This window comes from Chroicocephalus ridibundus, chromosome 1, assembly GCF_963924245.1.
Source record: "Chroicocephalus ridibundus chromosome 1, bChrRid1.1, whole genome shotgun sequence".
Lineage (NCBI taxonomy): Eukaryota > Metazoa > Chordata > Aves > Charadriiformes > Laridae > Chroicocephalus > Chroicocephalus ridibundus.
In genome coordinates, this window is record NC_086284.1 from 205486574 (window position 1) to 205508382 (window position 21809).

The 21809-nt window shown below is 41.4% G+C and overlaps 2 protein-coding genes across 6 annotated transcripts; one reads left to right on the forward strand and one right to left on the reverse strand.

The window, feature by feature from the left end:
• The first annotated feature begins 7858 nt into the window (after nucleotides 1–7858).
• Nucleotides 7859–9749, forward strand: EFCAB10 (EF-hand calcium binding domain 10). Its single transcript, XM_063323457.1, has 4 exons — nucleotides 7859–7990; nucleotides 8121–8285; nucleotides 8572–8656; nucleotides 9192–9749. The coding sequence occupies exons 1-4, from the start codon at nucleotides 7891–7893 to the stop codon at nucleotides 9226–9228; spliced, it is 387 nt and encodes a 128-aa protein (XP_063179527.1). The 5' UTR covers nucleotides 7859–7890; the 3' UTR covers nucleotides 9229–9749.
• A 99-nt stretch (nucleotides 9750–9848) lies between these two features.
• Nucleotides 9849–21492, reverse strand: RINT1 (RAD50 interactor 1). 5 transcript variants are annotated; one of them, XM_063323454.1, is made up of 15 exons: nucleotides 21097–21492; nucleotides 20419–20454; nucleotides 19827–20022; nucleotides 19430–19671; nucleotides 19089–19262; nucleotides 18859–19008; nucleotides 17567–17723; nucleotides 15672–15782; nucleotides 15265–15490; nucleotides 14531–14668; nucleotides 13593–13792; nucleotides 12143–12357; nucleotides 11293–11473; nucleotides 11088–11206; nucleotides 9849–10550 (listed from the first exon to the last, which is right to left on the reverse strand). In XM_063323454.1, exons 2-15 carry the CDS (start codon nucleotides 20424–20426, stop codon nucleotides 10334–10336), a joined length of 2334 nt encoding a protein of 777 aa, XP_063179524.1. In that variant the 5' UTR covers nucleotides 20427–20454; nucleotides 21097–21492; the 3' UTR covers nucleotides 9849–10333. The 5 variants fall into 5 exon arrangements, with proteins under 5 accessions (XP_063179524.1, XP_063179523.1, XP_063179522.1 ...); XM_063323453.1 differs by having other exon boundaries at nucleotides 20419–20523; nucleotides 21022–21492; XM_063323452.1 differs by having other exon boundaries at nucleotides 20419–21492.
• Nucleotides 21493–21809: the final 317 nt, after the last annotated feature.

Here is a 21809-nt window from a genome sequence, read left to right on the forward strand (position 1 = left end):
GGAAGCTGTTTAGGGGCCGCTTGCCAGAAGTAATAATCAGGATCCAGGAAAACTGGGTTTGAGGGTAAGGACACCAGTAGAGATTTGAGACAGTGCGCAACATTCAGCTGCCCCTTTGCAGATGTACCAAACTGGAAAGATTTAGCGCTGAAATTAAATCTGGGTTTGATAAATTTGGAGCAGTTACTAACAAGGTTGATGTGACACCACGAGAGACTGGCTCTTCATAAAAGTTGTTTAGTATGAACGAAGTATATTTACCGAATGCTACAGGTGTAAAGGCCTGTTGGTATAAATACAGATTGCCTGATGAAATCCTGTTGGCAACCCTGTGAGTCCCGTGTCTGTGTCAGCTATTTCCAGCCTGGCCCCTGCTGAGGCACAGCAGGGAATGGGGACAGAGTAAGCATGACTGCAGAAGAGAAACCATCATCCCTTCCCGGTGGCAAATGTACTCAGTGCTGATTTGGAGAGCTGTGTCCCAGGTGAGTAGATGGGTCACTGAAAAAGGATTACTCGGGCTCAACCCTTCAGCCTTTCCCACCAGAGATACAGAATGTATAGGCCTGTAGCCTCAGCTCTGAAGATCCTCTCGACAGCCTATGCGAGAAGCTTTCCCTTCTGGTCAGCTCCACTCTTAAATTGCAACTATTTGCCTTCCTTTTTCTTTAGTTTTCTCTTATTTTGACCCATAATCAGTTGCCGGGGGTTTGTGTTGTGTGGTTTTTTGGGAGGGATGTTGCATGTTGTGAGGTTTTTTTAAGCTTGCCTTCGGTTATTTCTTCCTTGTTAATTCCCTTTAAGATTTGTGTTTTGATTACGTAGCCTGAACACTAATCCCAACACACTGGGCTTGTTGCTTCATTATCAAGGAGACGCCGAGAAGGTGCAGAAAACTGTTTTTCACTTGTGTTATTTTGCAGAGTGTTTCCAAGGCCTACAGCTTCACCCCCTGAGCATGGATGCTTCCCAAGAAAGAAAACGTTCAAAGGGAAATGCTCCATTTGTGCACCTTTCAACCTAGAACAAGCCAAGTGCACGTTTGCTCCTGGAGCAGGTAACAGACTCTGCACTGGGCCTTTCATTCTGAACAGACAATTCTATAATGCCTCCTGTACTTGCCGCAAGAGTATTACAGGACCACTCACTCCCATGACCTCCACTATTCATCTTCCAATCCCAAACTCCTTTCAGCTGAAGTTAAATGCCAATGAATCCTGAAAGATACCAGCTTCTCCATCTCAAGCTTCTGCCCAGGGCCTTTGGGACCAGACTGGCTTTCAAAATCCCTTATGAGACTGCCAAGAAAGGAAAAGGCAAAAAGAAATTGTAGCATGGAGCAAGTGGGTCAGCACTGTAATGAACCTCTGGCTCCAGCTCACCACTTGCCCTGACTTAAGGGGACATAACAGCAGCCTGGCAATACCTATGACGAGGTCACGGGGAGATCAGAGCCAGGGTCTTCAATGCTGCATGGTGAGAGGGTGAGAAACAACGGACATAAGTTGATAAAAGGGAGGTTCAGACTGGATACAAGGAAAAACTTTCCTGCCATGGAGACAGTCAAGCATTAGAACAAGTTGCTTAGAGAGGTAAGGTGCAATCTCTGACTTTTGAGGTGTTCAAACTCAAACCAGATAAAGCTCTGAGCAGCCTGGTCTGACCTCAGAGCTGACCCTGCTTTGAGCAGGAAGCTGGACTACAGACCTCCCGAACTATGATCCAAATGGGAAGAAAGCAATAATGATGATCTAACTCCTCTCTTGAGGACTGATCTTGCAGGGTCATTTTCTTAGAAATGCTCCCTAGGGCCGTCTTAGGGTATTTATTTTCCTAATACCAAACCCTCTTCATTGCTTGGTCTTTATGGTATTTGTTAACCAGCTTTTTTGGTAGCTATAATTCCCACTCAGAGCTTGTGATACCACTTTATCATTGGCCTTTCTCACTCTACTATGTCTTTCCTAGATAGATATTTTGATATTTTGCTGGATTTTTTCCAAATCTCTCCCTGAGATACACCACAGAATTTCCTTTGAATCAATTTACCTGCTTTATTTCTAAGACAGCACAGGACGAGGCAGAGAAACTACTGTCCTCTTTAAGTCTAGTCTTTTTACATTTACAGAACCAAGCACTTCAGATGTTTTCCAAGAATGTTAATCTCTTTTTTTGAACAACCACAAACATCTTTACACTAAGGATGGCTAACTGTGTAACAGACTAGATGGCATCATTTTCTAAATCCATGTACTGGTAATCGGCACATTCTCTATTATAGCACATGCAGTACTGCAGCTTATAAGGAGAGCGTGCCTATTCTTGATACCTGTGGGAAACCACCTACTTTGACATTCACCTTCATCAAATGTTGATGCATCCAGAAGTGTTGGATTTGGTAGAGCAATGCTGACATCAGGAAGCATTCCAAGACCTCTTTCTGGTAATTGTGCTTTTACAGGGTGCTGACTGAAGTGACAACTGTTAGAATAGATCTGTGGACTAATGGTCAAATACAGGAAAAGACTGAGGTTACTCATCAGTAACTTGAGTCTTTCGAGATGCATAATCCCCAGATATTTTTGCATTGCAACTGCATGCCCAGCCTTTCTGTTGTTCAAAATGTCTCTTTTTTGGACTGTGGGTGGGTTGGAGAAGCTAAGTTGATGGAGATGGATCCCTGGTCTCCACCACCCTGTGTAGTGTAAACTCGCTGTACAGACACTGCTAGAATAAAAGCGGTTCTGTAAGACGGCTAAGTCTCCTGATATGAAACTAGCCTTTTTGTGACATATTTTTACTTCTCTTTGACTCTGAAACAGTAAATGGCAGTATTTTTCTAATTCCTGATATTTTATTTTTCTCAAGTATATGATTTTTGATGGCAGGTTTAGCCTTTATTTTGCCATTGACTGGAAAAAAACCAAACAAACAACATTTACAGCTTAGCCTTGTGACTGCAGGTTCTTGTTCTTCTGGAGGGGACTGGGATGGCAATGTGGTGGGAGCACAAGTGATCCAGGCTACTTCTGTACTACATCAAGGACAGTTTCTTGACAAGCTGAGCCTGGCTATGCTAGACGTGCCGCTCGCACGTAAGGAAGAGCTGGCTGAGAACATTGACATTGGTGGCAGCCTTGGCAGCAGTGATTACAAGACAGCAAAGTTTAAGATTTTGAGGTAAGTGAGGAAGAGAAGTAGACAAATTGCAACCCTGGAATTTAGGAGAGCAGACTTTGTCTCTTGCAGACATTTTTTTGGTAGAATCCCCTAGAAAACTGCCCTGAAGGGCCCAGAGGAGCTAGTTGAAGCATGAGAACAGTCCATTCTGATATGCAGGAAGCTGAGTAGACATGGGAGAAGGCCAGCATGGCTGAATGGGAACTCCTGACTGGTACCAAATCCAAAAGGTGAGCACACAGACTGTGGAAGCAGGTGTGGGCTACCCTGGAGGAATAGAGAAACGCTGCCTAGGCATGCTGAAGCAGAACTAGGAAAACCAAAGCTGGAGTTGGCATTAGTGAGGGATGTAAAGGACGCTTTCTGTATGTTAATGTGGAAGGAAGGGTAAGGGAAATGTGGTCCGCACCACATTGGGTGGGTAACCTAGTGACAAAGGACATGGGAACGACTGAGGTACTCTCAGTACTGCCTTTGCTTCAGGTTTTAATTCGAGAGGTCTGGGCTCAGATTTTTGGGCAGAGTCTGGGGAGTGAGGTACTACCCGTGTAAGAGGCAGCCTGAGTTAAGGAGTACTTACACTGGATCTATACCAGTCTATGGGAAAAGCTGGACGCAGTTCAAGCATGCAGGCTGATTTCATCACAAGGCTGCCATCATCCTTGAAAGATCTTGGTGAACAGGCTACAGGGCTTCCAAGGACTGGAAAAAGGCAAATGCCCATTTTCAAGAAAGACCCGGGGAACTGTATGCTGCTCAGCCCAACCTCAATTCCAGGCGGATTATGAAACAAACTCTCCTAGAAGCCATGTCCAGACAACATGGATTTACCAAGGGGAAACCATGCCTAACCAACCTGCTTGCCTTCTGTGATGAAATGACTGCCTTCAGGTACTGACCAGAGAGTACTGAATGTTGTTTACTTTGGGCATAGCAAAACTTTTGACACCATCCACTTTTGTATTCTTCCAATAAATTGAAGAGATATGGATTCAAGGAGTGGACTATGAGGTGGGTGGAAAATGGGCTCGGCAGCAGGGCTCGGAAGGTTGAGGTCAGCCATTTGAAGTCCAGTTGGTTGGTTGTTACTAGTACCATGCCTCAGGGGATAATACTGGGCCAAATAATGCTGAAGGGTTTCATTACCATCCTGGATGTTGCAATGGGTTGCAAGTTCATGGATAGCAAATTGGGAGTAGGGAGGTGATTGATACAGTAAGGGCAGGGCCCCCTTCAGAGGAACCTCAATAGGCTAGAAAATTGGTCTGACAGGAACCTCATTAGCTTCAACAAAGACAAACGCAGGGTCCTACGCCTGGGAGGGAGGCATAACCCCATGTCATTGAACAAGCTGGGGGCTGACTGGCAAGAAAGCAACTTTGCAGGAAAAGGGGCAGGTGGACAAGTTGAACGTGAGTCAGTATCGGGACCTGGGGTGCTGAAATACAACCACAGCTCGAGCTGCGGCAGTAAGACTGTAGGCAGCAACCAGAGGGAACTGATTGTCACCCTCTGTTTTGGCACTTGTGAGACTGCACCTGCAGAACCATGTCCAGTTTAGACTTCCACCATACAAGATGCAGCATGCATACTGAAGTGAGTTCAGTGGAGCACTACCAAGACGATTAGTAGCTGAAGCACGTGACGAATAAGGATATGCTAAAAAAATGTTTTGTTCAGTTTTAAGACCAGAAGATTAAGGGGGGAGAGGGGTCCAAGTGCTGTATGCAGCTACAAGATGGGTGATTGTAGAGAAGTTGGAGACAGACTCTTCCTGGTGATGCACAATAAAATGGCAACAAGCAATAGACTTAAGGTAGTGCAAGGGGAATTTTCATTAGACACAAGGCAAAAATTCTTTGCAATGTAGTTGAGCACTGGAACAGGGACCAAGCAATGTTGTGGAATCTCCATCTTGGAGACAGTAAAAACTTGACTGGACAAGGCCGTGAACAATTTCATCTACACTTTGAAATTAGCCCAGTTTGGAGGGGGTGGGGGATTGACCACATGATCTCCAGAGGTCCACTCCAACCTAAATTATTCTGCCATTCTATACAGGAAATAAAAAAATGGGGGGGCACGGTTCTGGATGTTGAGATAATTAATACCCAGAAGCTTAATATTTCTGCTGTTAATCACTTTCCCTTATAAATGTATAGTGTAAATCCCCTGGTGACTATTTTGGAAGTCCTTGAGGATACACAATGGAAGGGTGCAGCGTAGCTCCTCCAAAGCAGCTACAGAAATGGCAGGACCCAATCCCTACAGCTCCACCCCGTGCTCCCTAACACAGAGCGCTTTCTAATGTCCACGCTGAGGAGCAGGGGCGGGTAAAGCATTAAAGGAGCTGCTACTCAGCAGGTTGACGGTAAGCGTATGGCAGACCTAGGCATGTTTCCCAGCCCTTTTTGCTCCTGTCTCTTCCCACAGCCATAGACTTCAGTCTCCTAACATTCCCATTTGGAAGAACATTTCCATCCGCCTGTTTTCCTCAGCAAGACAAATGTTTGTTCTACAACCAGCTTCATATCTGACCTGCGGTCCCCGTTCCTCTTCATTACAACCCTTAAGACTCCTGGTAGTCTATTTAGTCCTATGTAATTAGATGAAAGGCTTAAGTTATTAATGATATTCTGCAAAAGGCTCAGCTTCTGCCACAACAGGTATTAAGTCTGTCAACCAAATTCAATTTTAAGTAACCAGGACACTTTGAACACATAAAAATAGGGTTGATCCTTGAGTTCTTGATTAAAACTCAATTAGCAGCATCTCTATAATGGAACTAGAAAACTTTGAGATGTTTGTCAAATCCTGGTTTTCTTAGCCACCAGAAGTTCAATTTTTCTTTACAATAGACCAAGTGAGCTTCTCACAAATTGTCCAAAACTGTCATACTTTTAGGATTTGTATACATAGCTGATATATCATTGTATGATCTGAGGATAACAAACTCCCTACATAGCGCATTATCAGTAAACTTTTTTAAGGAAATAAATTGTGCTTTCTCAACAGTGACATTAAATAAAAACAAAAAAAATATTCCTAGTTATAAATCAAATTGGGGTTTGCTCTGCTTAGTGATTTTTGAACCATTCCTCAGAAAAACACACTTCAACCTGTAATTATGGTGTTTATTCTTAAACTTTCAGCCTTCAACTTATGTATTTTATATTGGTTATCTTTATTGACCACTAAAGGAGAAACTTCCTTTGCCAAATGCTGTTTTCCCTGCCCCAAACACTAACTGACTTGCCTTTCTCTCCAGTCCAATATTTTCCATGTCTCTTTTTCTCCTCTGCTGGCCAGTGCAGTGTCTTGTTTGTACTTCTCTGCACTTCAGTCTACACTTTCTCCCATCATTCTTCTTTAGGAAAAACTTAGTGCTTTGCAGGCTCTATTGAAAGACACAGAAAAGTCAAATGCAGGAGTAAGTTCAGTAGTTGTATTCCTTAGGAAAAGGAGGTTTTCATCACTGCCACGTCCCTGTCAAGGGAGGCGACTTATGAACCTACACTTCCTCTAGCCCTAAAGCAGGTAGCGTAATCATTTTAAAATACTGAAGAATACAGGCAGAGCATGGCTGTACAATCTTTGCAATTTGGGATGCTGCCTTTCTCCCACTCATTCTCAAAAAAAAAAAAAAAAAGGTGAATGTCTTGTGATATTTTACTGTCTTGTGATATTTTAGTTTTGGCAAATAGTTAAATGTGGATAGTGCTAGACTTTTCACAGCAATGCCATTTTTTTCTCTTTACTATATGCTTATTTATCATTGTCTATTTTTATTTGATGGCAGATGGTTATGTCTTCGTAGATTTGTTTGAACTTTTTTTTTTTAGTGGGGCACTTTTATTTCGTTCTCCTGCTCACAGTGAGTAGTACAATAAAAATGTTCTTTGATGGCTGCAAACCTATAAAATTATTCAAAAATGTAACCTTTCTTAGTCTTAGTTGCTGATCATTGATTTTGCGTATCATAGCGGTATTGAGCACAGATGCTGCCGTTCCACTAGGTGGCATCTGAGTATTTTGTTATCCCCTCACGTTTACTAAGATTAACCAAGCCCACCTTTAACAAGGTAGTCCAGGTACTGGATGGTGTATGGGAAAAAGCGAAAGGTGTAGTCTGCATTGCCGCATATGGAAGGAAATAGGTCTGAAAGTGGGAAGAGTTGCATAAATGTTACAAACAATAGAGTGTAATTTGCTTTCTCCGTGAATTACTGCACTTGCGGCACAAACCAGTAACTTGGCTGGAAGCGACGATTTTCTGTCGCTTCTAGGGCTAACGCGATGACATCTGGGCAAATTAACTTGTGCTTCCCCCCTCTGCCCACGGCGGCAGGGGCCGTGCAGTCGGTAAAGCCTCGGTAATCCCACTTTACCCCGCTTGACGCCCTGAGCCGACTGACCGAGCGCCCCCCCGCCGCCGGCTCTGGCCAGAGGCTGTTCTCCCTCCCTCCCTCCCTCCCGCCGCGCCCCGCCGCCGTTTCCGCGTGGCGTTGCCTTTCCCGAGGGCTCCCCCTCCGCGTACCAGCGGCTGCCGCTCTCGCCCCCGCTGCTCGCCCGCCGGCTCCCTCAGCGCGGCCCGCCTGGAACACCTCAGGCGGGGTAGGGACGGGTTAACGGCCGTTGCGCGCGGGGCGGGGACAGTTTAACGGCCGTTGCGCGCGGGGCGGGGCGCGCGCGGTCTCCTGGCAACGCGGGATGGCGGCGGGCGAGCGGCAGTGCCGCGACTACCTGGAGCGGCACCGCATCCCCGAGCTGCTCCACCGCCTCGGCGCGCTGCTGCTCTACCACCGACCCGGTGCGGCACCGCAAGGCCGGGCTGGGCCGCTGTGGGGCCTCCCCCGCCGCGAAAAGCAGGGGAATGGCGGGGAAGGGGGTTGTGTGGCCTTCGGTCGCCTGCGGCTGTGGGTAATTTTACTTCGTTGCAGAAAGACCACGCGAGTTCCTGATCCAGGCGCTGGAAAGGGTGAAGGCTGGAAAGCGGGCCGAGGGGGAGTACCCCTACCTCATGGACGAGGCCAACCTGGCCGCCATGTTCCAGCTGCTGGACGTTGTGGGGCAAGGCCACATCACGGCAGCGCAGTACAGGGAAGGTGCGTCTCACCTGAGCGGCAGACCACGCTAAAGGGCTTGTATTTGTTTGCACATGGAATTATTACAATGGTTTCAAAGCCAGGCATACGCGTAGTTTAAAAGCATCCGCACATCTGCCAACACACAACTTGGTAACTTGGAAAGCTGAAAAAAAAAAACTTCATATGTTTAAGTTACGTTTGTTTAAGTTACGTATGTTTACCTTTTATTGTATCTAGGACACATTAAGATGTTAAATTAATCTTTCCAAGACTTGCATAGAAAATTCTTCTTCCCTAACTTTAGCTCTTAAAACTTTGGGACTGAGCACTGAAGATCTGCAGTTTGGAGAGGATGCGAATATCACACTGGATGTATTCAAGGAAGAAGTGTAAGTTTTATTGAAAGATGGGCTGTGGGTTTTTTGAGGGGGGGGGGATATGCACAGGCGATACTTTACTGAGATTTATTTTTTATTTACATAACTATATAATGAAAGGACTTCCTGGTTTAAGCTTAACCCCTTTACTTTGCCTGACCTTGCTGGGCTTGCTGTAACCTGAACCAAACTCCACCACCGCATTTTGCTCCACCTCATTGTCTTCCACCACCTCGGTTCCAGGATCCTCTCAAAGCAGCCCTCTCGGGTTACCCAGCCTCAGCGCAGACTGAGGGTTACCGGGGAGCCCAGGGGTTCAAACGCTCCTCTAGAAATGTGAGAGAGTGAAGAAGTGGTGTCCTCTTTTCCAGAGGCAGCAGCACACCTGTACGTGAAACAAGCTCAAAGCTCAGCATTGTAATAATTTCTCATGGTAAAAGTCTGGTTCAGGGGGCAATTTTTTGGTAACTGTTGCAGTCACTGAAAGGTAACTGCAACTGATCATTCTCATTGCTACTTAACTAAAATTCTTTTTTTTCTGTCTTAGGAAGAAAAAGATGCTGGAGAGCTGGGCTGCGTATTAGTTTGAGCAGTGGTCTGCTATATATATTCAAAATAGGCATCTTGCTCAATTCTTCTGGTTTGTCAACTGATTTTTAGCAGTACTCTCTTTTTCTCACCTCCAACACCCCCCAACCCCCCCGCCCCTGTTTGAACAAGGATAGGATATCCTGAAAAGGATAAATGACAAAAACTTGTTCATGTTTACCCGGCCCTGGAGGGGGATATTTTGAGAATTGCTTTTCTTAATACAATTAGGTGGTTAAAAAAAACAACCCTAGAGATCTCTTTTACACAACTAAAATAGCATTTTCAAGTTTCCTCCTACAGTTTGTAGCTTACAGTAAGGGGCTGTTACTTGTTGGCTCATTACCATTGAATAAAATTAACTTTATGAGTTGAGCTGTTTCTTAAGTTGTTTTTTGAGCTTGTGTTGTGGTGGTTTTTTTTTTAAGGACCAATTTCAGCAAGTTATGACAACTGCCCACAGTTAAAGAAAGGTGGCACTTCCAAGTAAAATGCCATTTTCAAACTTACAACACAGTATTTATGCAATTTTTAAGGAGAAGCTTTAAAAAAAGAGGACTCTGGTACAGCCAAGGAAAAAAAGCCTGAATTAGTATGAATAAAGAAAACAAAGTGACATACTCCTTCATACTCATTCATTCCCTCCTTCTGTGTTCTGCATATACACATTTTAATACACAACATCCATTGCCTGTGAGTTAGAGATGTAAAACATGTGTTTAAGTGAAGGTGGACCAGTGCATAAGGAAGAGTTGTCCATATTGTACAAAGGTGCGTTTCCACTGTAAATATTGCTTAGAATGATGTTACAGCACACAGCACTGACAAGGCAGACATACTCATTAGAGATGAAGAAAGTTTTAGCTTCTAAATGCAACGTCAAAGTGGCCGTGGAAAATAAGATCCGTGCAGTTCAAAACCAAGTCGGGAGCATTTTGGAATTTTTTTGGAACTGTATACAATAAGGCATAAGATTAGATTAAAGCAATTGTCCAGCATACAGTACTGAAAAAAATTAACCTAAGTATATTGCAACATATTAGCTTCACTTTTGTTTGAAATGAGTAATCTAGACCATGTTATGCACCATTTCTGAAGTCTTTATTTTCCTGTATTTGGCCAACTAGCTCTCAAATTGAGAAGAATCTCAACATCCTTTTGAGCTAATTTGTAAACGCCAAGTTCATTTAGTGCTGCTGTTGCAGATGGCTGGTTTGGATTTAACGTTGGTTCATTTTCCGAAGCCGACTGTAGTACATCCTTCAGAAGCAAGGCAGAACCAACATTCAGGTTCAGGATAATGCAGGCTTCTTTTATGCTAGAGGAAAAAGTTGTATGGATCAATATGAGAAGCACCCATGAGATGATACACTTAATTTTGTGCACACAGTGATTAGCAAAAAAGTCTCCATGGACTTCTGAAAAGGATGAGAAGTATTGCACTGAGAAGTACTGCTTCAGATCAAAGCAAATAGTATACTTGTTCTTACTCTCAGCCTTTTCCATTTTGCATGTGTATTCCGTAAGCATCAATATTTTGTCTTCCAGTGCTCAGCCTGGCTTTTGCTTCTCAAGTTTTCCACCAGTATTAAAAACACAGAACAGATTTTACCAGTGAACCTGTCTAGCTTTCCCTAACTACATTTTCCCCTAAGATAATTAGAAAGTTCTTATTCAGTATATTTTACAAGCACAGTTTAACAGACAGTTGCTAGAATCTGAACATTTTCCCTAATTAGTATCATTAGGGAACAAACAAATACCCTGTCTTTGCCACATTGTTTCTAGACTAAATATTTATTCATCTGGACGTTCACTTCTGAAATACCCATAGATCAGAAGGTTGCGCACTTACTGCTTGAAGTAGTTTTCTGGCCTCTTGCAGTAGTGTGAAAACAAAGGGAACAGATTTCTACTCATGTCAAACTGGAGTTGTGCTGCTCCTCCTTCATTGAAATGATTTGCCATAATTATCTACAAAGACAGAGGTGCATCTGCTGTTTAGGACTGTCACCGACACTTACACTGCACTGCACAGGTCACATTTTGCTGATACCTACTTCCTGATATATGTATAAATCCACTTTCTCGGCAAGCATTTGCCAGAAAATTTTGAACAGCGAGTGACACAGCTGCTGTTCCAATTGTAGCAAGCGGTCTCGTAGGGTCAACAACATTGGGCAAGCTGTGCTCGATAAAGACATTACTGCTTGCTCTGCTTGAGATGGTAAAGATAACCACCTGAAAGAAATTATCACACTGAAGTCATTATAATGAAATTATTTATATGACAACTGAAGTTAAAATTATCCTTTAAAAGAATCTTACACATTTACAATGATTCAGAGAGAGCAAGGGAGTTCTCCTTTCCCATTTCAAATCTAAAAGTAACCACAGTCTAATGCTATGTTTAATTTTCATTTAATATTAAACTCATGCTTTAGTTATAAATCTCTGTACATGCCATTCAAAGAAACCCCATCTAATCCAGAAAAATCACAGAGTTGTGTTCCTCTTACGAAGTACAAGAAATTCTACTCTGGAGCAAATATCCAAGAAGCCCTATGAATCTGTGAAGACAGAACAGTCATTACAGGCCATTTTATATTAACTCTTTAATACTACTATGAAGAAAAAAATTATTGTCCAAATAAGAGCAATCCAGAATTCTTCCCAGGATTTTTAAGATAACACCCCCACTGATTGTGGAACTACTTTAGAAAACATAGCATTAAACAAAACATAGTCTTGAAGTAAGCGTTCAGAGAATTTTCCAAAACTTAGTACCCTGTGCCATTCCTATTCAGGAAAATAAAGTTGCCTATTAGTTATTCCTACCTTTATTTACCTCAGTATTTTTAACAGGAAATAATATTGTAATATGGGAGGAGAGTAAGCAGAGAGAATCACCTCTCTTTTTTGTACAGCTTTGCAGCATCTTTGACCTCTCTGAAGACATGATCCACTTGACGAGTCAGCATGTCATGTTTCAGGCGTTCCAGGAGGTTAATCATCTCATCAAAGACAGAGCTCTCCATGGAGGCCAGCTGCCCTAGCTGGAGTTTACTGACGGTGTTACTTTCTGCACAAACCTCCAGCTCGGCCTGCTGTAGCTGCAAGAAGAACTAGAGAAACAAAACCAGACATGAATACTACAAAAAATAATCTTACCATTTGAACTTTTCATCGGATCGGTACTTTTAATAGGCACAGTTCTAGAAAACACACTCCTGACACAGTTATAAACTTAAGATTTTAAAAACACTTTCCTGTCTTTCCTGATTTAGCATGGTGGTTTAATCCCAGTGATGGAACTGATACAGGTTTCAGATACAACAGCAAATACATAATAGGAATAGATATAGAGAAATACTAAAAAGATATTTAAAGATTAACAGCAGAATGCTTAAAAAAACCCCAATTTTGTTCTTTTTAATGTTTGAAAAAGTAAACTAGAATCTTTAATAGTAATTTGTATTAGAAATAATTGTTCATTAAATCATAAATTTACTGGGCTGGTAAATCAAGAAAATGGATCAAATTTAATGTGACATAATGGTAACAACTTGTTGGTTGTGCTTTCGAGCAGGTCAAGACACATAGGTAGAGGCAGCTATACAACACGAAGGCTGCTGCCCTATCAAATCAAGATTATCCTCTGCTAGAGTTATAGTTTCCTGTGAAGACAAAAAGAATTGAGAGGCTGCCCATCTCGCACACAATACCTATTTCTACACACATAGAATCATGTGTAATCATCATGTGTAATAGGTTTTTTTGACCTTTTGTACCAATAATCATAGAAAAGCTGAAACCCTACAGAATAACCATGCTGACACCAGGCTATTATATAGCAAAATAATTAATTCCCAATTCCCAGTTATCAGCGAGCAGCCTTTCTGAGCAGTACCTAAACCATGTCGCAATGCAGACCCCCGGGCTGAATCCATTTAAGCTAACCTGCCACGGGAGTAGTTCATGCATTGTGCACAGGCTACTGCACGCACTTCAACATCAGTGCTGTTAATACTGGCTCAGAGATCTCAAAAAATCAACACACTAATTTTGTACAATACAAAGCATGTAAAAGAGACTACTTTTTTGTCTGTTCAGATTATTCCATCCCCAGGCTCTCCTTGCATTTCCCTAGAAAGTTTATAATTAATATAGCTTAGATCTCAAGCAATAATCCGTCCTTATTTATACATCTTTTATTAAATCTGAATTTGCATCTCATTCTAATTTTTCAGTAATTAATTCTTTTGAATACACTTAGATAAAAAGTGTTGAAAATAAAATATTTGTTATAAAAAACATCCAAAGTTCTTTTTTTGCTTTTTTAAATAAAATAATTACTTACTACATTGTCAGCCCAGTCTGCCAACACTGTTGCTATATAGTTAACAGCATTAAGGATTGCACAGTATCGGAATCCTAAGGAAGCTCTAGTCTCTTCTTTCATTACTTGAGTTAACCGTATCCGGAAATCATCAACTAACTCCTTCTGTAGGCCCAGGAACTGTAGTTTTCTGGAAGCTGTTGGAAGATTCTTATATCTGTCTGGAAAGACATTAATAAAATGTTTTAGGCTTTCCATCACTGAATAAAAGCTTTTCAAAAAGAAACATTACAGTTGTCTTACTACACAACCTTAGGCCTGTGAGAACATCATATAGTATTTAAAACGGCTGACATACTTTAATGATTTCAGGGAAACTACTCAGTGCAAAAGCTAAACATGTAAAGAAACTACATTCTTCCCCCTCCTGATTCCACCAGCATTTTGTATTCTAATACTTTAAGCAAAATGTGATTATATCACACCACCCAGGGCAGCCCCTAAAGCCTGCTCACGCAGAGTAAGATAAAGCCGTTGAACACGCAATTAAGTGTCTCCTGAAAACTTATTTACTCTTATATTCTCTTCCAAGAAAGCAGGTGTTACTTAATAGCTTCTGAATTGCCACACAGTCAAAAGGAACAGTAGGATTTTTTTTATCACTGCATTGTAACAAATTATATTCTCTAAAGTATGAACAAGTTTTAATATGCTAAACATCAAATGTATTTTTTTTAATTATTATTTTGTAAACATGTCACTAGCACAAGATTATTCTTGCTTCAGTGTCCAAAATACAAAATGAACTGTAAAGCTTTTATTAACGTTGCAAAGTTGTGGTATTTGCAGTTTATTTGGTGACTACTGCTGACAATGGATATTTAGTAAAGAACACTGTTAGCTGAAGTTTTTTTACTATTCATTACAAACAAGAGCAACGTGCATAGATTAATAATTACCTGTTATAACTAACAACAGAGTCATAAAAGTTTCAGCGCAGTCTGGGACTTTCATTTCATCTACATCAGTGATATCTTTGTATTGCGATACCCACGCAGCCTCTGATGAAAGCATAGAGTCCATTTTCTGAAGAGCAACTGAGATGTACAAAACTTGTAAATTGTTTGTTTTTAATAAAAAAAAAAATTCTAACAAACCCCCCTCTAATATATATAAACATAAAAGCCTTATCTCTAGTAAGTTAAATTTTACATTTTCAGGTTATAAAAACTACTGATGCCTGGCTTCATATAAAACCAGCTTCAACGTATCTGCATTTGCAATGCCATCAACAGTTACATCACAGTTGATTGAGGGGTTTGTTTTATTTTTTAATAGTTGGCTTGCTCCTTTCCAATATATTTCCTCTAAATTTCTCAAAAGTTAGCACGCTTCCCCTATTTCAATTTAAAGCCCATCCTTGTCTGCACACACATAAATAAAACATTGTCTAAAATGCAGCCTATAGATTCCATACAGCTTAGGGGCAAGATTCCTACAAACTACATAAGCAATATTAGTGTCTAACTACTTTTTAGTCAAAAAAAATCAGAGTATAAAAATACTTATGTCTTACGTAGTAGCCCTGTCCAAGTGACTTATCCTATTTGAGAAGGCTATTTGTGTAAGTATACGCATACTTTCTTTCTGATCGTGCAATACAGAGTCTAACAAAATCTAACGGAAGTCTTACATTTTTTTTCCACCGTTAGCCACCTCTGGAAGCAGGATTCTTCTGAGAGAATGTGCATGCAACTGGGAAAGCTGCTGAGGTAACCATGAACGCTGTATAACTCTCTCTCAAACAGAAGTACCTCATCCACAAGGTGACAAAAGAGCGCATCATCATACAACAGGCACGGAATATCAGCAGCCAGCTTCTCCAAAATCAGCATTACTAGAGCACGAGAGAATTCAAGCTTTTGAAAGAAAAAAGTGAATAAAATGTCAGAGATAGGAAGTATTAACATGTGCAAACAAACTGCTACTAGACTTAAGTCTCACCACATACTTAGTGAAACCAGTGGAAGCGGGCTCATACAAATATCTATCAGAAGTTGACTTACATATTCATATCTATAAAACCATGAAAGCGCTTACACCAGCATTCACTGAAGATCCTGCCTTGTCCAGTATTGGCTGGATTTTGTCATCAAGGAACTTTGCGTGATTTCCAATCCACATAAGTACTTGTGTTAAATACCACTCAGGCTTATTTAAAAAAGAAAAGAAAATATTAAATGCATCCAAACAACTTTTATTCAAGTGCTACTAAAATTTTAAGACAGACTTCTAAAAATACTAGTCTCTTCCCCTGCCTTTTCTTGATCTCAGATCACACAGGTCTTTCACTGTGTTTTACTTAGCTTTGATTTTCATAAAAGCAGTATCAAAAATGTATTTCTGGATTTGAATTATCTTAAATGCACCAATTATTCTGTTTCTTCTTAAGCAAGAGCTCCATTTTTTATCTCCCCCTTCTCTACTGCTGTCTCACTTCCAAGGTCCTCTTCTGCTTCTCATACTTCCTCCTGTTCTTCTGTGTGGTCTTTATTTCTTGGTACAGCAAAAAAGATGCACTCCTAAGAAAACTCTTCCCAGTAGCTCCATTCTTACTGTCATTGTCCCCAACCACAATCCACAGTGGAAGTGGGGTATCTATGGCCTTCTCATTTCAGACTATAACACCTTTAAGCTTTTTCACTTTCCACACCTACAAACATGGGCTGATGAATACTTCTTTCAATGTTAGTCCAAATGGAAGCAGTTCCTGTCCTCCTCACTCCCAATAGCCAAAGAATGTTCTGTTGAACTGCACTCACATTATCCACATTTTGCGTGTCCGTTTCTCATTTCTATATTAATTTTCACTCATCTACTGAATTGCATGACTTTTTTTTTTTTGGACACTCCCTTCTCAACTTGCTAAATCATTGTGAGTGAACTCTGAGCCTGTCCTCTGAAATACTTGTAATCCCTTCGTTATTATTTAAAAAAAACAAAAACAAAAAAAATCAAACAAATTTGAGCAAGACTCTGCTGGAATATCTTTCTGATCTGACACTAGATCACCTGCAAACTTTTCTTCAGAAGATTTTTAGAAAAATAGTTGTTCACCTCTTCCTGTTCACAAGTTTCATCTCCTGAACGTAATTTTCTCGTTTGCTTATGAAATAATTTTTTTCATGTCTAAAAAAAACTCTTCCCCACTAATACACATAACATTATTTTAAAAAGCACTGTAGTAGCAACTACCAAGATTGCAAATATATTTACTTTTACCCAAGACTGTCAACACAAGCACATAGACTTGTGCAACTAAACTGTTAGAAACAGCCCCCAAACTCTGTGCCAGATGTATTACAGCAGCATTAACACACTGAAACCTGTTCCAGTGATAATTCTCAGATAAAAATCCTCAGTCTTTGAAGATAATTCATACAAAAAGCGAGTCAGTTTCCAACTGGTAAACTGGACATCTTTTGTTGTATGTCAATTAAAAAATGTAACCCAGAAAACTAATTATATAACAGTACCTTTAGACTAAACGCATTTTATATACTAACAGCAGAATCCAACGCTTTCACTTACATGACAGCAGCAAAATGCAATACTGAAAATCACAGTCAGAGCTTTGTACAGCTTTTGAGCTTGAGCAATAAGGAACAGTGCAAAATCGTTTGCAAAGAGACAGAGGAAATAAATCAAAGCTTCTGAAATGATGGGAGTCAGTCTAAGGTCGTAGTAACGCTTTCTTAAGGATCTGGGCAAGGGACTAATATCACCTGGCCCAGAAAAAAATGCTTGTGCCTCTGAAAGGTCTCCAGGAGTTATCTTGATGTCTGTCCACACTTAGGTAGGCACAAGAACTGCACAGTTTTGAAGAACCTTAATTTCAGAAAGGAAAGTGTTAAAGCTATACAATTTAAATACAGCAATCTACTGTTGCTTAAAAAAGCAATTAAAAAAAAAAATCAAACTGCTTTCTCCCATACCTTGTTTAAAACATTGGTTTGTTTATTTCCAGTGAAATGATACTTGAATCTTTTCTGAAGAGGATTCAGCATGATCTGTATCGGAAGGATAATAGGTGGCGATGGGGGTAAAGAGTACTTTTCTGGCAATTGCTTAGGTTTGGTTAACAGTTCATCTCTAAGTTTAACAGTCAAGGATGAATTTCAGTGTTGAATTCTCCTGACATCATCATTTTAGTAGAAGAGGTTTATAAAAACAAACATTTTTCAGTTCTACCTCATTGGCTGAAGGCAGTATCATGCAATCAAATTCCTCAAATATGAAGGATAGTCAAAATATTTCAGTTTACAGAATATTTAATACAACCCAAGTTGCTAAGGATTATTTATCCAATGACAATACAAATCACCTAAGTCAGTTTGACTTCGGAAACTCGTATCGTTAAAAAAAAAAAAAACCACAACACAGAAAACGATCATTATTAGTACCAAACAAAGGGGCTGTCCAAGAGACACGCTTATTCGTATTTATTAAAGGAGAATAAAAGACTTAAGAGATTAATAAATTCAATACCTGATTTCCCATTTTCATATAACTGATTTAAGTGACCCAGTCCACCAGAACAAAACTGCTACTAACTCAGAGTTGTGTATCTTCCTGCTCCATGACTAAAAAAAATGAAAAAAAAAAAAAATAATAAAGGCGGCCACACTCTAAGAAAAATTGTTTGGTTGAGCTTTAGCTGTGATTTAATTCACAAAAAAAAGGAACAGGATGGGCAGCAGTGCCTTCTGATTAACCTCAAAAGCAGACTACTATCACCGCACAATGAAAACCCTTCTGTAGTCTCCCCTTTTTGCAAAGTCTCCTTCCAAGACATACATCTTTAGCTTTTTCTCCTTTCCTTCTGAGATGGGACATATTAAAGTGATTAAGGCTGATTTCAAATAAGGCTACAAAAGGAAAGTATTATCTGCGTAAAATAAAATACACATCACCATTTACTAACGCAGGTAATTTTGCTGCAACATGTAAGGCCTGATCATCACGAAACTTGAACTGTCAGCTACCAGGAGAGCAATAGATCTGATGACTTGGAGTTACAATGTGCCAAAAAGGAAAACTTTGGCACCTGTTATTTTCTAAACAAAAAAAACCCCAAAAGCATTCTAATATTAATACAAAGTAACATAAATTCAAATTATCGTCTGTCTTTAGGGAGAACAAAATTTTAAATAATTCTCCTTAAGAATGTGCATCTCTGACTTTTATTACTCTTACTAAAATACACCACAACTATTTAAAAGGATACGAGGTTTGCAACTTCAGAAGCTGACAAAACAACATCTCCAAATTGTTGTATACATCAGGAGCACTGGCTGGTACCGCAAGGCCAAACGCCTGAGACTGCGGTGGCCCCACAAATGGCCAGCGGAGCTGGGTTAGTACCTCTTCAAAGTCACTGCAACACAAAATATGCACTTTAACACGAACTTTAACACAAACAATGCACAGACAAGGGAGCGACAGTACATCTCTTACCTCGACAATTTGTCCTTAAGAATTTTATGCCAGAATTTAACAGTGGATCTCACAAAAGCAAGAAGATGAGAACAAGATGACTCCTGAAGTTTAATATCCAGTTCTGCCATGAATGCTAGAGTACTGGCTGCCTCTGTAACATTGTTGGTCATCAGATATTGCTGAATGCTATCACTATAAAATACAAAAAAAGTCAAGGTCAAAAATTCATTAAAGATAACAGGAAATAATCATTTGTATATTGAAAAGTGAAGATAAAACTTCTCAAATCTAAGGCATTTGAATGATGGGACAAACCAGGTTACTAGTCTCAAAACATATATGCAGCACTCAAACCTTACCTTAACTCTTCTATTCGTGAAATCCATTTAAGATAGGCCAGGTGTCGTTCAATCTCTTCTACTTGATTAATCAGTACATCAAGATCCTCCATCCATGGCTGAGCTTTCAGTAAGTGGCTATTGATTGAATCAGATAGAAGAGTTTCTTCCTCTAGAAGCCGACTCAGAGACTTTTTAGAATCTTCTGCATTCTTTAGGGCATTCTGAATTCTTTTAGGGACTTCTGATGAAACTGTAAGTACCTACATTCACAGAGAAGTATTGAGTCTGACATAAAAATACCGCACTATGTAGAGTAGTACCATTTGAGATATTAATACATTGCTTTAATTTAGTTAAATATACTTAGTCAGTCATACAACATATTCAGAAGGGGGGGGGAAATAAAGATGCTTACCTGTTCTTCTAACTGCTTTTTATTTTCAGATAGCTTATCAACAAGGTTGTCTAGCTTCCTCAGAGAACCATAGTCATTTCCGACTTCTCTTTCCACAAATTCAGAAACATAGTACGGGATATCACAATGATCTAGATCTCTAGTGACTTCTTTCTTTCTAACAGCAACAGTTGTCATGTTTTCTTTCTCTGCAATACTAATTATACAATTTCTAATTAGTCACCATTAAGACAGCATAAACAACTATTGATCTACTGAGGACACAAAACTCCATGAAAAGCCGGGCAGTTCAATTTAAATTGAAACTTAAATCAGACATTCAATAAATATACTGCTTTAAGTAATACAACTTGCTGGTGTCAGTCTTAGCTGAGATACAACAGAACCTTGCTTACACATCCACTGGTGTTTATCACACATTAATTACTGAAGAGAAACATGCTTGTTAATTTCTTCATTCTCCAAAAGTGTGAATTTTATTAAAAACAGTTCAATATATATGCAGTTTCTATGTATGTAATATAGAAAACTTGATGAAAAATACTGGAAAAATATTTTTGTAAAATACACAAAAAGATAACAATATCTTTACCTTTTCATACAGCTTAGGATGTTCCAGAGATATCAACTGATGACTGACAGGTTACTAGCAAAGTATCCACTCAGGTCTTGTAATGATTTTAAAGTAAAAGCATCACTGAAATGTTTATAAGGAAACCCACACAGTATAACACAAGAGGCACTTGCTGATCCACGTATTTGGCAGCAGCCAGAGAAAACCAGAGTTGAAACTGAGAGCATGATCATGTACAGTGCAACAAAAGAAGGCAACAATGATGAGTGTAGGGCTAGCTCAATTCTCGACTTTTTCATATCACTTTCAAAACAGTATTTAAAAATTAAATTTATATACCTCTGCTTTATCTACTACAAGCTTTAATTAAGCGAAAACCCCTGTTAAATAGACAAGAGGAAAGAGTGAGAAAATGGTGCAACTGATGAGCCGAAGCTGGAGAAGCAATAGAGAGCACTGGGAAGAACAAACTGGGCGACCATGTGTGTTGCTGAGGAAAAAGTGAACATAGATAAGAGAGTAGTAAAAAGCACCATGCTGTCTGCAGCAATGAAAACAATACCGCAGAAGACTACTAACCAAGAGGTGCTCTTTTATTGCTACAGGAAAAGATCGGGATACAGGAGGAGAGAGGAACAGGACCGTGGGAGCATCCTCCAGCTACCTCCCAGTTCCAGCACGCAGCTCGGCACCCACCTTCACCAGAGGGACAGCCCGTTTCAAGGCGCCTTAGAAAGCTCGGCGGGCCCGGGGAAGCTCTGGGCGAGTCCGCTTGCGGCCCTGGCCAGGCCACCAAGCAGCCCCTTTCCCCGCCAGCCGCTAACGCCTCGGCGAGCACTTCTTCCCCGGCTCCGGGCCCCGCCCCCGAGGCGCCGCTTTCCCTGGACGGCGCCCAGCGAGCGGGCGCAAGGAGTGGAGCTGGGAGTGACGTGCTCACACCGGGCCCGCCGAGGCAGGCCAGCCAGGGCTCCCCCCAGGGAGTCCGCTACCCGCTGGTTCGGGTCCCCACAGCGGCCCTCGGGCCCGGCCGCGCTGACAGGCGAGCTGCTGACAGACCGCGGCGCTCCCTCAGCCGCCGCGTCACCAGCCCCGCGGGCGGCGGATCACGTGGGCGCTGGGCGCATGCGCACGGCCCGTCGCCGTTCCTCCGCCTGCAGCGCGCATGCGCCGGGCCGGCACCGGCCGCTGGGACCCGCCGGCCCCTCACACCGCCCCGGGCGGCCGGCGGCTCGCCTTAGGCAACGCTGGCCTGGGCCGGGCGAGCAGCAGATTCTGTGCGGAAACCGCAGTCCCGCTGGTTGAGGAGCCTCCAGCGCTTGGTGCCGCTCGGGCCGCCGCTTCAGCCGAGGTACTTCACGGGCGGGAGGAGGCTTCCAGACACCGCGGCATCCCACAGCTTCTGCTGACAG